The sequence below is a fragment of the Larus michahellis genome, chromosome 2, assembly GCF_964199755.1.
Source record: "Larus michahellis chromosome 2, bLarMic1.1, whole genome shotgun sequence".
Classification (NCBI taxonomy): Eukaryota; Metazoa; Chordata; class Aves; order Charadriiformes; family Laridae; genus Larus; species Larus michahellis.
In genome coordinates, this window is record NC_133897.1 from 91,029,142 (window position 1) to 91,042,643 (window position 13,502).

General features: G+C 38.8%; 1 protein-coding gene across 10 annotated transcripts in view; it reads left to right on the forward strand.

Moving 5' to 3' along the window:
* Positions 1 to 13,502, forward strand: part of CTNND2 (catenin delta 2) — a 683,266-nt gene that overhangs the window by 607,010 nt on the left and 62,754 nt on the right. For all 10 annotated transcript variants that reach the window (XM_074576184.1, XM_074576187.1, XM_074576188.1 and 7 more), the window contains one exon: positions 622 to 772. In XM_074576184.1, the coding sequence (XP_074432285.1) occupies positions 622 to 772 (151 nt within the window). The remainder of the gene's footprint in view (positions 1 to 621; positions 773 to 13,502) is intronic.

Below are 13,502 nucleotides of genomic sequence, written 5' to 3' on the forward strand. Positions count from 1 at the left end.
GGTTTATCCTGCAGCTAGGCGGTAAATGCAGCACGGCACAGCACTGGCCTGCGCCTGCCTCAGGTCAACTCTTACGGGACTCTCTAATTTCTCAATGTACAATAGTCTTCCAGTTAGGACCACTACAGGTGCCAAAACCTGTCCTCATTTTCCTTCTGAACAAGTTGACAATCACTAGAGAAATTATAACAGCATTTTATTTTTTTTAGACTGAATATTTCTTATGGTAATAACAAATAAATACTCAGAGCTCTTGAACATGTTTTGTAATGTGTGTTTTGTAATATAAATTTTGTTGTTTTAGCAGTGAACAAGCATCATTAGGTGTTGTATAGGAAATGCTGATGCAAAGCAAGTGGTCTGCAGACTCGGGCTCTAAAAATGTAACCAGGTGTGCTAGGAGTGAAGTCAATTCAGCATTTGATTTCTCTGCCACCATAAAAAATCAGTGCAAATTTCCAAATCAAGTGGTTGCCTAGCATCATAAATGCATTTCCCCTCTTTTGAGTTTGCATCCACATGCTTCTCTTACCCCTTATTCTGTATCTGTTATAACCTCGCATGCCTTGCTTTCTACAGTGGACTTCTTACTTCTTCACACTCTCCCATGTGTCTTTACAGTGGTCAGTGTATATCCGCGCTGCTGTCCGCAAAGAAAAAGGATTGCCAATCCTGGTGGAACTGCTTCGAATAGACAATGACCGGGTGGTATGTGCAGTTGCTACAGCTTTACGAAACATGGCCCTAGATGTCAGAAATAAGGAGTTAATAGGTATGTTCTGTCCAAACAATCTATATATTCTGTGGGTTTGGGGTTTTTTTTCCAGTTTGCAGCAGAATGAGCGCAATGAAAGCAATTATTCTCAGATTTCTAGCATAATTTCTTTAATTCTTTCTCTAATGTGTCATATTCACATTTTATGTGACAACTTAGTGTTATATTGTTAATTTAATTAAACACCATGCAGTGTTTCGTTATCTGTCATACTGTAATCTCCAGATGAAAAGCAATGGCTTTGTTCTGCTTTAGCACTTCATTCCTAGGCTGGCAGTAGCACCTGCATCTTCCAGATTGAAGATCTAAGCAGAGCAGCCACTCCTGATCCTCAGATTATCAATTACAAGTAATTTGGGGTCATGAAGTGACAAATCATAAAGATTTTAAGGTGGTTCCGGGAATTTACTGAGCAGATTAGTAGCTCCGAGCAAGAGAGCCGGGAGATAGGAAAGGACAAAAATTTACATAAGTCATTGTTGCCTCGGAATTCCGATGGTATGGTAAGCAAACATCTTGGGTTTTTTTTTATTTTCTTTAGGCTTTTGGTGGGTTTTTTGGCTGAAATTCATCCAAACACTGGATCATTGAACGTCTTTGAGAAATAATCACTTCCTTGAACTATTTCAACAGTCATGACAAAATTATTTCTACTTCTTCTGTACATTAAGAGCATATTTTTTATTAATTTTTGCTAACTGGTTAATTTGTTATCATTACAGCATACTTCTCCTCCTCTGCTTTTAGAGGAATAGTATAATTCCTCTAATAGTATAAATAGTATAATAGTATAATATTCTTTAATAGAATAAAATTGATACTTTGATCGTAGTGTTTTATCATTTGTATCCAGTGCTGTCTCAGGGTTAGTGCTCCATTACAGCAGTGCTCTGCAAGTTCTTCAGACAAGGCAGTGGCTCCCCTCACGTATTGTATGAACTAGAGAGACTTCACTGACGAAATGTTGTAAAGCAAACAGAGGTAGAGGTTGGCGAGTAATGTAAACCTGCTGTGATTGCCAAGGGATTGAACTCAAGACTGATGCTTTACCTGCAAGACCAGCCTGCCTGTTCAGCTTTTGCTCATGTTATAGTTGATAAAATTGGCATGAAATTAGATTTTGTCGATGTATTGTGTTCGGCTTTCAGGAAGCAGGATGCTGCATATGTGTTTCTGGTGTTTTTTTCTTGTTTTCTAGGAATTTTAAAGTAGAAATTACTGCTGAAGCAAGTTTATCAGGCTGTCAAATCTGAATTAATAATAGACCTTCTTTCTTCTCTCATGATCCACCTCCACATTCAGTCTACAGTGTGTCATAGTGTCTGACATCTTATTCGTTTGTTTGTGGGTCGTCCTCTACAGGGTTCCTCTACAAACCACATCCATGCTGAGTTTTCTTCTGCATTCTCTTATCCCCAGTTATTGACATCACAAAAAACTCTTTACAGTTGAATATACTGAGTATGAACATGGTTTGTAATGCCATGAATTAGGCTATATATGGTTACCTTTTCTGTGCTCTGATTATTATTTTTGAATTGGAAGTTTTACTTCCTTCCCAAATTTGCAAATTTCTTTTAGGAAAGTAAGGCTAAACATGTGAAAATGGAGCTGTCTTAATGTGATGTGACATTCAAAATGTTCAGTAAAGTATGGATAATAAGCTTGCACAACCTCCACATTCTAGTATTTCATGGAATTCTTGGAGAACATGTGATATAAATAAAGATGAATTTTAAAAAGGTGGAAAAAATTGAAAATAATTACCTAATAAATTTATTTATGTAGCCAACCCGTAATGGCTATGCAGTGCTGCTTAGTTTTAAGTTATTCATGGGGTCATTCTGGGGAATTTTACTTTACAACTGCAATACAAATTTGCTGCAGTTTAAAAAAGTCCAAACATGCCAATGTGACAGGGACGTTATGTCTATAATTGCTGAACTATTTCAGCTGTGATCTTTATATGTTCTTTCTTTGGCTTTCATCATTGGACTTCAAAGAAACAGTAATAATGGTCAGTATTTCTCTTGTTCTTCAATATTTTTTTGCAAAGAGGGCATATCAGATCTGATTTTCAGAAATGCTACACACCTGGAGCTGTCAAGGATTTCAACTCGTATTGTAGGCAGTGCATTTTTGTGAATGTTCCATGTGTTGTAAATGCCTTAGTTGTTGTTACAGAAAGGAGGATTCGAAAGAGACTTCTTGAGGTTAGTCACGCAAGCATCTTTCTGCCCAAGCAGAATGAACATCCTTTCAATCTTTCCTCTTTGCATTTTCTGTTTGTGCATCATATTCTTGCGGTGACAAACTCTACCTCACAAACTGGAATTTTCCCCTTAAGATAACCTTTTTTAAAGGTGAATTTATTACATACTTCATATGTAATAAAATTGTGTAAGTAGAATTGATTTATTTTTTCAAATGCTTTCTTTGCAGTGGTGCCATGGTTCCATTCCCAGCTGACAAATTTTTACTAAAATGTGACAGAGAATAAACCCATAAATCAGTGTTGAGGTATCTGGCAAATATAATAGAAAGCTTGCTAAAATCCAGGCTCACCTGTACTGAACTACAAAACAAACAAAAAGACTCTGTCTTTAAGTGACCAGAAGTTTCTTTCTAGACTTCATCGAATTGACTAATCTGTTTTGGTTTTCATGCAGATCTATCAAGTGTGGTGTTCCATTGCTAAAGGTTGGTGCCAGGCTTCTCTTATAATTTAACCGAGCCATCCCCATAGCAGCATTTTCTTTATTTATAGTGAGGTCTTCTTCCTGGGTTTCATTTCAGGCATGCTCCATATCCTTAATATAACCTTCTTATTTCTCCTTCTCCATCATTTTTGCATTGTGCTATATGTCTCTAGGCCGAGGCAGTGGCCATATTCATCTTCCTCCTCCCCAAAATTAAATTGCACTCAGACAAAGACATAGTAAACTTGGCCTACTTAGTACTGGCACTAGGTAGTCCAGCACCCGGTTTTCCCTCCTTGGGCATACTGCCTAGTTGCGTTCCCAGTCACATTCAGACCACATTCATTGCCTGCTTGCCTTTCAGGACCCTCAGCTGCATGAAATAGCACCCATTCTATGTCACTTCCCAAGCGTGCACCCCATGACCCCATGGGAAGGTTTATCAGCCTTTTCTGTCTCCCAGCAGTGCCCCAGCTGAGGGAAGCGGCTCTTGAAAAGAACCATTTCTGATGTTGCCTGTTTTGTCGTTCTTGGGTTTCAGCAATCAAGGCTGCACAATGCTTCTGTGTCCGTCTGGTACCTCAGCATCTTCCTGCTTCTTTTCACAGCTCCATAAGCATTTTGGGAGCTCGGCTTCCCTCCCTTTTGACCAAGTGTGGTTGTTTTCCTTCCTCAAAGCAGGTTGTGTCTCTGCTAAGCTCCCCCATGGGGCTCCCTCCAACCTCCCTAAAGGCCTCCAAGTTGCCATTTTCATTCACTTCAATAGAAAAGATTCACTTTTGTCCCACAGTTCCTCCAAGGGCTTTGTCAATGACATCCGTGCAGTTATGTCATCCCCATGTTCCTTTCTTCTTCCTTTCTCTTTCTCTCTCTCTCTCTCAAAAAAGAAAAGGGGGAAAAGTAGAATAACAAATCCACCCTTCTTTGTCCCTCAGCACTGTATAGGTGCCTTAATTTGAGGATATGGCATTATTGTCCCTCCCCCAGTAACCTCACCTACAAGTAGTTTAGAACTTGAGGATTACCTGCAGACCTGCTGCTTCTGGCAGTGCCGCGGCAGGATGGCAGTCAGGCCAGTGCCTCGCACTGCAGCTGTCGCACCATCTTCCCTGCAATAAGTGCACCTACAGACTTCTGATCTCTAAAGCCACACTTTGTTGGAGCGATGTCAAAAAATTGCTAACTTAGAATAAGGTTGTTTTGTTTCTTTAAATAGAGGAACTTCGGATCAGCTGGGCAGGGCAGAAAGGCTTAAAAATAAATCCGTCTCCTGTAAACAGCATCTTTGCAGTACAAATTGTTTCCTTGCAATCTGCTCCAGCAACCTTCGGTGGCTTTCCGATTTGAACACCTTCCACACAGTCCTCTGGGCTTCCAGGAAACTCTGTGGATCATCTGAGCCTGCGCTGTAGACTTGTGTCCTACTTTAGATGAACTCTCTTTACCTCCGTAGAGTTTCCCAGCCAGCACCAGTGCAGCAGCCTCCCTCCTTGCTATTCCCTCTCCCCACTCTGGATGCGAGAAAGCTTTCAGAACCGAGATTCCCCATTCAATCCCGGGGAATGAGCCAGCTTCATCTTTCTTTTATCTGAAACACAGCCAGCAGTTTTCCTCTCTGCTGCGATCCACGACCTCTTTAACAAAAGAGAATAGGAAACGTACGGTTAATTGAAAACTGTGACTTGTTATTCTGCCTACACAAACAGGTACAGACTGTCCCTGTCAGTGAAATTTTTAAAGGATGAATCTCTGTCCCCAAAATTTGCATTTGCATTGTTCTTGTATATGCACAGCATTTACCTTTGATTTTAAATGACAATTATTGTGGCATTTTAAAGAGCAGTAGGTGGTCTTTCAGAGTTGAGCTGATTTTTCAAGCTGCCCCGGATGAGAAATTTGTCACTATTCATGTGCAGCAGAATATGTACAATATAGGATTTGCCCTCTTGAAGTACAGTTTGGAACTAGTGTTAATATTGTGTTCATACAGTTTAGTGATAAGTCCTCAGGGTATGGGGCTTTGGAGTGAATGCAGAACTGGAGGTAAAATTTATAAAATTTCAATGCACAGTGTTGTGCTTGAGGTTTTTCTATCAGTTCTCCCTTGTCCTGACAGTGGTTTCTAATGCTATTCTGGGTCAATGTTGATTGAGAGAAGTGTTGTACTAGTAATTCAAGAGCACCATTCTTTCTCTTGGCCTCTTGGCCCGGATTTTTGTGGTTGAGTAAAAGATGTTTTTAGAGACTGGAAGTATTTTGATCACTTACCCTTGAAAAAAAAAAAAGGAGGTGAATTCCACCTAAAGGTTTTTGTTGACTTCTTGTCCTATGTACAAGATACATCCTTATGTATCTCTTCCCTTAAAATGTGTAGAGAATCCATGTGTCTGTTCAGGGTGCTAGAGTCTAGGGATTTTAATGGGATAAATTGAAGTGTTGCAATACTTAAGACATTTTTTTTGTGGCTATCGCTGTAAAAGCATGATTCAGATAAGTGAAGTTAGTGGTGCAGTTTCTGCTGCCTTCACAAGGTTTTGAATCAAGTCCTGAAACATGCCCGGTAGCAGGGGTCATTTTTTAATAATTGTTCCTGAGTTGGGGGCTACAAGGTGTCAGTATTGAATTATTCTCAATTCACTACTCATCTGTTGGTAACTCAATTATAAGATACGCACAAAATTCAAGGGTAGCGTATCAATTAGATTGTTACTTAATGTGTGTTGGAACCTGCTTAATTTTGCTAGTTGTCTAAAAGTTTGGTATCCGATAGAAGATACCTGTATTAGGCTCCCTTATAGTTGACTGGGAGAGAGAGACTCCCAGAAAGTGATTTATTTTATCAAACATGCAATAAAATGGATCTCACCCTATATTACTGTCTTACCATTGTTAAGCAATGAAAAAATTCTAGGGAATGTGTACATTGCTACTGGGTGTGTGCCTTGCCATCTCATGAACAATGTGGATCTATTTGGGTACCTGAAATAACTGGTGTTTGTTTCAAAGTTTCATCACTAAACTTGAGAAAGTTTGATCAAAATATATATTGGGAGTTCACAACTCTAATGAATTGTTAGACTCTCAGAGTAATTCAGATTGGAAGGAACCTCAGGAGGTCATCTTGCCCAGCCTTGCACTCAAAGCAGGGTCAGGTATGTTATTTCAAAGTGTTATATTGATTCACATTTGGAAAGATTTGCTTTCAGCTGTTAGGCTGAAAACACATCAGAAACAAGTATTTGCATTCTCACAGCAGAACGTGTCTCTTCTGGAGCATAACTAACTACATGGGGTTCTCCTATCTTAGAACACGGCCACATTTTCAGACCGCAACTTTACTTCAGTAGTAGTAATAAATACAAGTGAAAACAGTGTTCACTTTTGTAGTTAGAAGAGCAGCAACTGTCAGAAATTCTAAGTCCTGGTAATGTACATTGATAGAGAATATGGGGATGGGTTGGGAGATGATTAAATCAAATATGCAGCTTTCATCCCACTTAGAGTGTCTATATGCACTTTTCTCTTCTTTTTAAATGTGAGCACTTCTGAATTTCTCATACATACATCTGCAAGGATCTGAGAGGCGCTGAATTTTTTTATTGAATTTTTAATTGACTTATAAAGTAGCTTAGTCGCTGAAATGTTAAATTGACATAAATTTGCAATGCACAAGATGCCAGAAAGCATTAATCAGGGATCATAGACATTTGTTTGGAAGAAGGTGAAGACAGAATATATGCTGCAATTTGTTTATTTTGTGTCAGTTTTTATTGCACTTCATTTGTTGTTTTGATAGTCGAGCCGTGCAAAACCTATATTACAACAAGTGGATACCTGAATAAGAAGAGGCTGTCATCCAGAAGTTGATTTAGGAAATGGAAGATACGGTCATGCATTAATAGCTGGTGCTCCTTGCTCTGTATCAATGAAGAGGAAGATGTTAGTTAAGGTGGTAAATGCATAATAAAGCTTTGATGTTTTATAACACCTATATGGCAAAGTCCAGACTCCCTGGTTTCTAGCGTTGTATGCATAAGTTAGCTGAGAATTCAAACTTTTAAAAGTTTAAATGTTAAATATTTTTTTCCATCATAGAGTAAAAGCCTCGTGTCAAGGAGATTTTGACTTTTCACATGCCTTCAGCCACTTGTGCATTGCCTTTTTATCCAGTTTATCCCAGTTTATCTCAAATACATTTCTGACAAGCAGACCTCGTGGTTATAGAGGTTATGAAAGGTTTCCTTCCTCAGACATTTCTTATTAAATAACATTCTCAAGTGAAGAGATTTAGGGAGAAAGACAAGGTTGGTAAAACTTAATTCTCATTTTTAGTATCAAAGTCAAGATCAAGCATTTTCAAGACTAGATTAAGTTTTTTACATCTGCATTTCCCTATTGCCTATGGCTGTCTGGATTTGGAGGGAGTTTTCTCTACCGTGAACCCTCTAAAAAAACTGGTGTTTCAGCTAGTTGGGTAGGCTTCTGCTGTGGATAGCAGGGAGAAAACAGTACCTCTAGGTGTCCCTCCCACTTACCTCTGTCACCTGAAGTCTTGAATCTTAAGGTGGAATGGGTTCTCTGTGAGAACCTCGAGAAGTAACCAGAGATTTTGGGTGACTGAAGATAAGCAAGTAGCATCCCATCAGAAGTTGTTCTGATTGTACAGAATAAGTACTGTCCTGCTCCCCTTTAATTAGCTTGGTAGACTTTGCAAAGGCAATTAGTGAAAAGCACTGAAATTTTTCGTTGTCACTCAAAACAACAGAAGTAACTGTATACAGGCTCAGATCCAGGATTACAAAGAATATCCCTTTCACTGATCTGTTTTTCATTGTAGTTCCAAGTCAAAGAATCACACAGCATTTCATCTCCATAAAATAAGATCAAGATGCCTCACAATACTAACCACAAACCAGCCCCAGGTCAGCTATTCCTCATAGTAGAATAACCTGTGGGGAAACGTCTGGAAAACGCTTGTGTTTCTATTTCAAATGCCAGAGTCTCAAGAGAATCACCTCCAGTATTGCAGCACAACAGCTTACCTACATGATAGCGGTAATTTTAAATGGTGCCATATAATGTTTTAAGGTTTATAAACCTTAAAGCCTTTATTATAGGTTTTATAAGTTTATATTCACGTTCACTATTACATAAGATTAAATTCTGAGTGCATATCGTAAAAGTTGCAAATTCCTGTGAAGGTGGCCCAGGAAAGCCTAGATTCAGTGTGACTGCCAAAAACAATGACACCAAAAAACAACAAGCAGCCAACGGATGGGCCTTTTCACTTCATTGATCTGCATTTCACACATAAGAAAGTGCCCCAGCCTGCACCTTACATTTTGTTTGAGATAAACAATTTCTGATTGGTTCTGTTCTTCTGCACAAGGCAGAAAGCAATTAAACTGTAACCGTATCCACTTTTCTCACTCAGAAGATTGACATTTCAAACAATTCAGCATTAATTTTCATCTCTGTTTCTCAGTATGTTCATGCTGAGAAGTGCTACTTATCGTTTGAAAATTCTGAGTTCTGATCTAAAAAGTGCATGTAATTCAGTTGCATATTCCATAAAACAGACCAAGGTAGAAATGCAAATGTCACGAACTGCCAAAGTAATTTTAAAAGTACTTTTAAATCCATGAGGAATTATCCTAAATCTGCAAAGCGGTTTTGAAAATCCAAGTTTTGTGACAACCTTACATTAACAGATAAACGTATCAAAACAGATGTTTCCAGCCTGTTCTCCATCAGCTTCAATTCATGGAACAGTGAGCTAGTTTCATTCTAGGTAAGATGGAAAATAACCTATCTCCTGAAATCCTTATCAACTGAAGCGATTCTCAAATGATAGAAATAACATACATGGTAGTTTTTACCAAAAGCACTGAATAGAACTCCTATTCTATTCATGACACTTGTCGGAGAGTAGAATATGGCAGGTGAATTAGCTTTTGATAGAGGAAAGGGACATCCTTTTCTTCTCACATGTGAAGACCGTGGGAATGGGGCTGGGGCACTGTACTTGCAAAGGACAGTGGAGGTGGAGATGAGAAATGGAAAAATTAAAAAAAAAAAAAAAGATTAATATGTGTTGATTAAATTTAAGCTATCTGTAGATTTCTTCCAGTCATATTAATAGTAACTTTCTCTGCGCGTCTCCATCCTTCCTCTCTCTAAATTAGTGCAATTGTTCTTGCAAAATCTCATAGAATCGTAGCTCCCGAGTTAGATGCTGACAGGTGAATTGGCAGTACACAACGTCCCTCTCCCCACACGTGACTTTCAGACATACTCAGACTTCTATTTCAGGGTCCCCAAATTTGTCTTCTGCATGTTTCAGAGTGCTGGTTGCTTAAAAAGGAAGAATGTTAAACCCAAACACCCTTCACAAAGGTGACACCGATAGAAAACTCAGGTGGCAGGGACCTAAAAGATTTATATCCCCCTGCACAGGAGGACTGTGCTGGCATGGTGTAGGCTAACACAGAAGTAAAATACCTGTGGATATGCAACACAGATATTTGTCATCATCCATTAGATAAATATTTACACTGTAAAATGTCTCATTTTCCCCACAATAAAAATATGACAAAGGTAGAAAATATGAGAGAATCGGTGTTCAAAGAATGGAAGATTAGGAGACAGTATGGATGTCTGGGTTCTTACACCTGGCATCCTAACTAAATCCCAATGCAGTAAAATTGAATTTAGTTTTTCTTTCCATTCCTGACCATTAGGTGATTACACAACATTGCTGGTTGTTAGCAGTTGCCCCAGTACAGGCAGCAGGTGATTGCATTTCTCTATTGGGTTATATGTATTCTGTGCCAAAATACATGTGATCCTTGTGCTGTTTAGTCTTTGACAGTTATAAAAAGGGAACTCAGTCTCATACTTGTTGGTTTCTGCGTGGCACCTTCAGATGTGGCTGTTTTCTTACAGAATAATTATTCTTCATGAAGTACTTTGATATAGGATTTGCTTGCTTGGAAGAACTAAGTCATATACTAGTTGTTTCCATCACTTATTAAGGGTTTTAATGTTAAAGGCTCTTGTTTCAGATAACATTATTAAAACTTCCAGTATCCTTTTGATTACAGAAAGCAGAAAAGTGGTTGTTTGCTGCAGCCTTTACAAATGAATTCTTGCTTTTCCTCCTGAGTATTGTATCTTTAGGTGCATGTAGCATCTCTAAAAATGCACTGTCCAGGACTGGCTGGAAGCACTGTCACTATGCGTTAGCTTCCTGCTCATTTCTGGGGTTCTTATTTTGGGTACTAGTTGAATAAGTCTCAGATTAAATCAGCTCGCACCCCTGCCTAACAAGCAATTTTTTTTAAAATCCAAATCTGCTGTTTCATGCTTGTTACCGCTGGGATTGAATAGCAGCAGTTTTGTAATACGTAGTTACAAAATATTAAAAGGGTAACAAATTCTCATCATCTGAGATAAGTGAGGAAATAATCAATTTGCTGAGGGGCCTTATTATCATAATTCCATAAGGTAAGACTGTGATTCTGGCACTTAGTATCTCGATGGGCTCAATTAAACAAAAATAAAGAAATTTAGTTTTCCTCCCAAAGAAAGCCTAGAGAACCCTTAGAATCAGCTTCAAAGCCCCATTGATCTCTCCATAGTATCTCTATGAAATTATTTTAAATCTGGTATTACTGATACAATCTTTAGTATCATTATGTTTTTCATTTTCCTTTTGCTTCCTCTTGTGGCTGTGTTATGCAAGAGATTGTGCGAACATGAAAAAGATACAATGACTACCCCCTAGAGTTAGCAACTTTATATATGTATAATGTATAATACTTCATAATGATAAATCAGACTTCAGGAATTGATCTAAGGAAGCGTTTATACGCATTACTGCTTAAACCCGTGCTTTTTGTGTAGAAATGTAGTATGCATGGTGCAAATTGAAAGATCAGGTTAAGACAAAAGAATACAGCACTTTGATAAAACTTATAATTGAAGTCATTTGTTTATTTTTTTTTTTAAAAAGGAATATTTTAGATATGATCCCTCCTGTACTCCAGAATGAAGATTTTGAGCAAATTTATAAAAGAACCACCTCCAAAGATATAATTTTGAGAGTTTTCAGTGGACTGTGGAGCCCTGCCCTACAGAAAGAAATAACAAGGCAGATTTTATTTACATTTCTTTCACCAATAAAATTCAAAAGTACTTGCCTTTGTGGGCAGTCTTAACTGTGTCAAGTAATTGCTAACAGACTGGGATACATATACTGTGGGTGGGTACTAGACGGTCTTGTGCCAGTTTGCCTCCTTTTAGTCCATGTAAGCCTAGAAAATTAAGTTAACTGGGTAACTTAAGAAAATGCGTTTAAGAAAATAATCTCACTTTTTCAGTTGGTAGGGAAGGCTTCAGTCTGCCGGTGCAACAAAAGGCAGAATTTGATCTTACTGAATCCTTTGGACTTGGAAAGGACCTCTAGAGGTCAGCTAGTCCAACCTCCAGCGCAAGGGAGGTCCAGTAAGAGCAGGCTGCTCAGGACCTTGTCCAGTTGATAAAGGGATGGAGATTCCTCAACCTCCCTGGGCAACTCGTTGCATTGTTTGACCACCCTCATAGTAAAAGTTTTCTTCCTTTTACCAGTTGGAATTTCCTGTGTTCCAGCTTGTGTCTTTGCCTCTTTTTCTGAGTCTGTGGAACTCCAAGATGAGCCTGACTCCATGTTCTCTACACCATCCCATTAAGTACTTGTAGACACTCTCTCTCTCTCCTTAACCTTCTCTTAAGGCCCAGAAAATGCAGATCTTGTATGCCATGTGTTCCAGCTCCCTGCCTGTCTTCTTCCAACATTGCAATGTCTTTCTTGTACAGGGGAGACCAAAACTGGATGCAGTACTCTAGAGGCAGTATAGATGCAGAATCATTTGAGTCTAGAGGAAGAATTGCTTCTGTCATTGGTTGGCTAGACTCTATCTAATACAGCCTGGGATGTGGTTGGCTGCCTTCGCTGCAAGGGCACATTGTAGAGTCATGCCCAACTTGTCTACCAGCACCCCTAGGTTTTGGAGTTTTTTTGAAAACCTGCTTTCCAACAGGTTGACCCCCAGCCTGTGCTGGTGCAGGGGGTTATTTCATCTTGAATGCAGGACTTTACATTTGCATTTGTTGAACTTTGAGGTTCCTGTCCAGCTGTCCATCTGAATAGCAGTCCTGCCCTCCAGTATATTGACTACTCCTTCCAACGTCGTATTGTCCACAGTCTTTCTGAGGATGCTTTCTATCCTATCATTCAGGTTGTTAATGAAGATATTAAACAGTATTGGCCCCAGTATCACCACCTGTGGGACACCACTAGTAACCATCCGCCAGTTGGATTTTGTACTGGCAGTCACCCACCACCTATTGAGCCCAGCAGACCAGCCAGTTTTCCACCCTCCATATTGTCCACATATCTGGTCAAAATCTCAGTAAGGATGCTATAGTGAGAAAGAAGTGGGTAAGCTGCCATGTTTGTTATTTCAAGCCATGCCGAGTAAACTCTGTAATTCCTAAATTAGAAGTGGATAAACACGATTTAGATGTGTTTAACCTCAGTGACATCATTGCATATACTTAAGTTACTTCAGGACATGTTTCACCAAATTTTAAATCGCAATTTCAGTGTGACACTCTATAAGGACCAGGGTCAAATCATCTTATTGTAGAATCAAGGCTATAATAGGATAATTGCCACTAAATTCACTTAGACACAGGATTTTGCTTTATTTACCAGAGAGGAAATTATGCTAATAGCTCAAAGTGTTGTGTTTTCAGTAAGGCACTGTACTTGCAGATTTTAAAAAGGAAATACTGTGGAATGTCTTTACCTTTGTCTTTGGAATTGGTTACTTTAAAATCAATGGAAATAAATGTAGTTTCGTAGTGTTCAGTAGTGATGCCTATTATTAAACTAATCTTAGTAATTGCACGTAGACTAATAGATTCTGATCTGATCTGATTTATCATTCAATTATATAGCAATAACATGAATTCTAAATTATTGC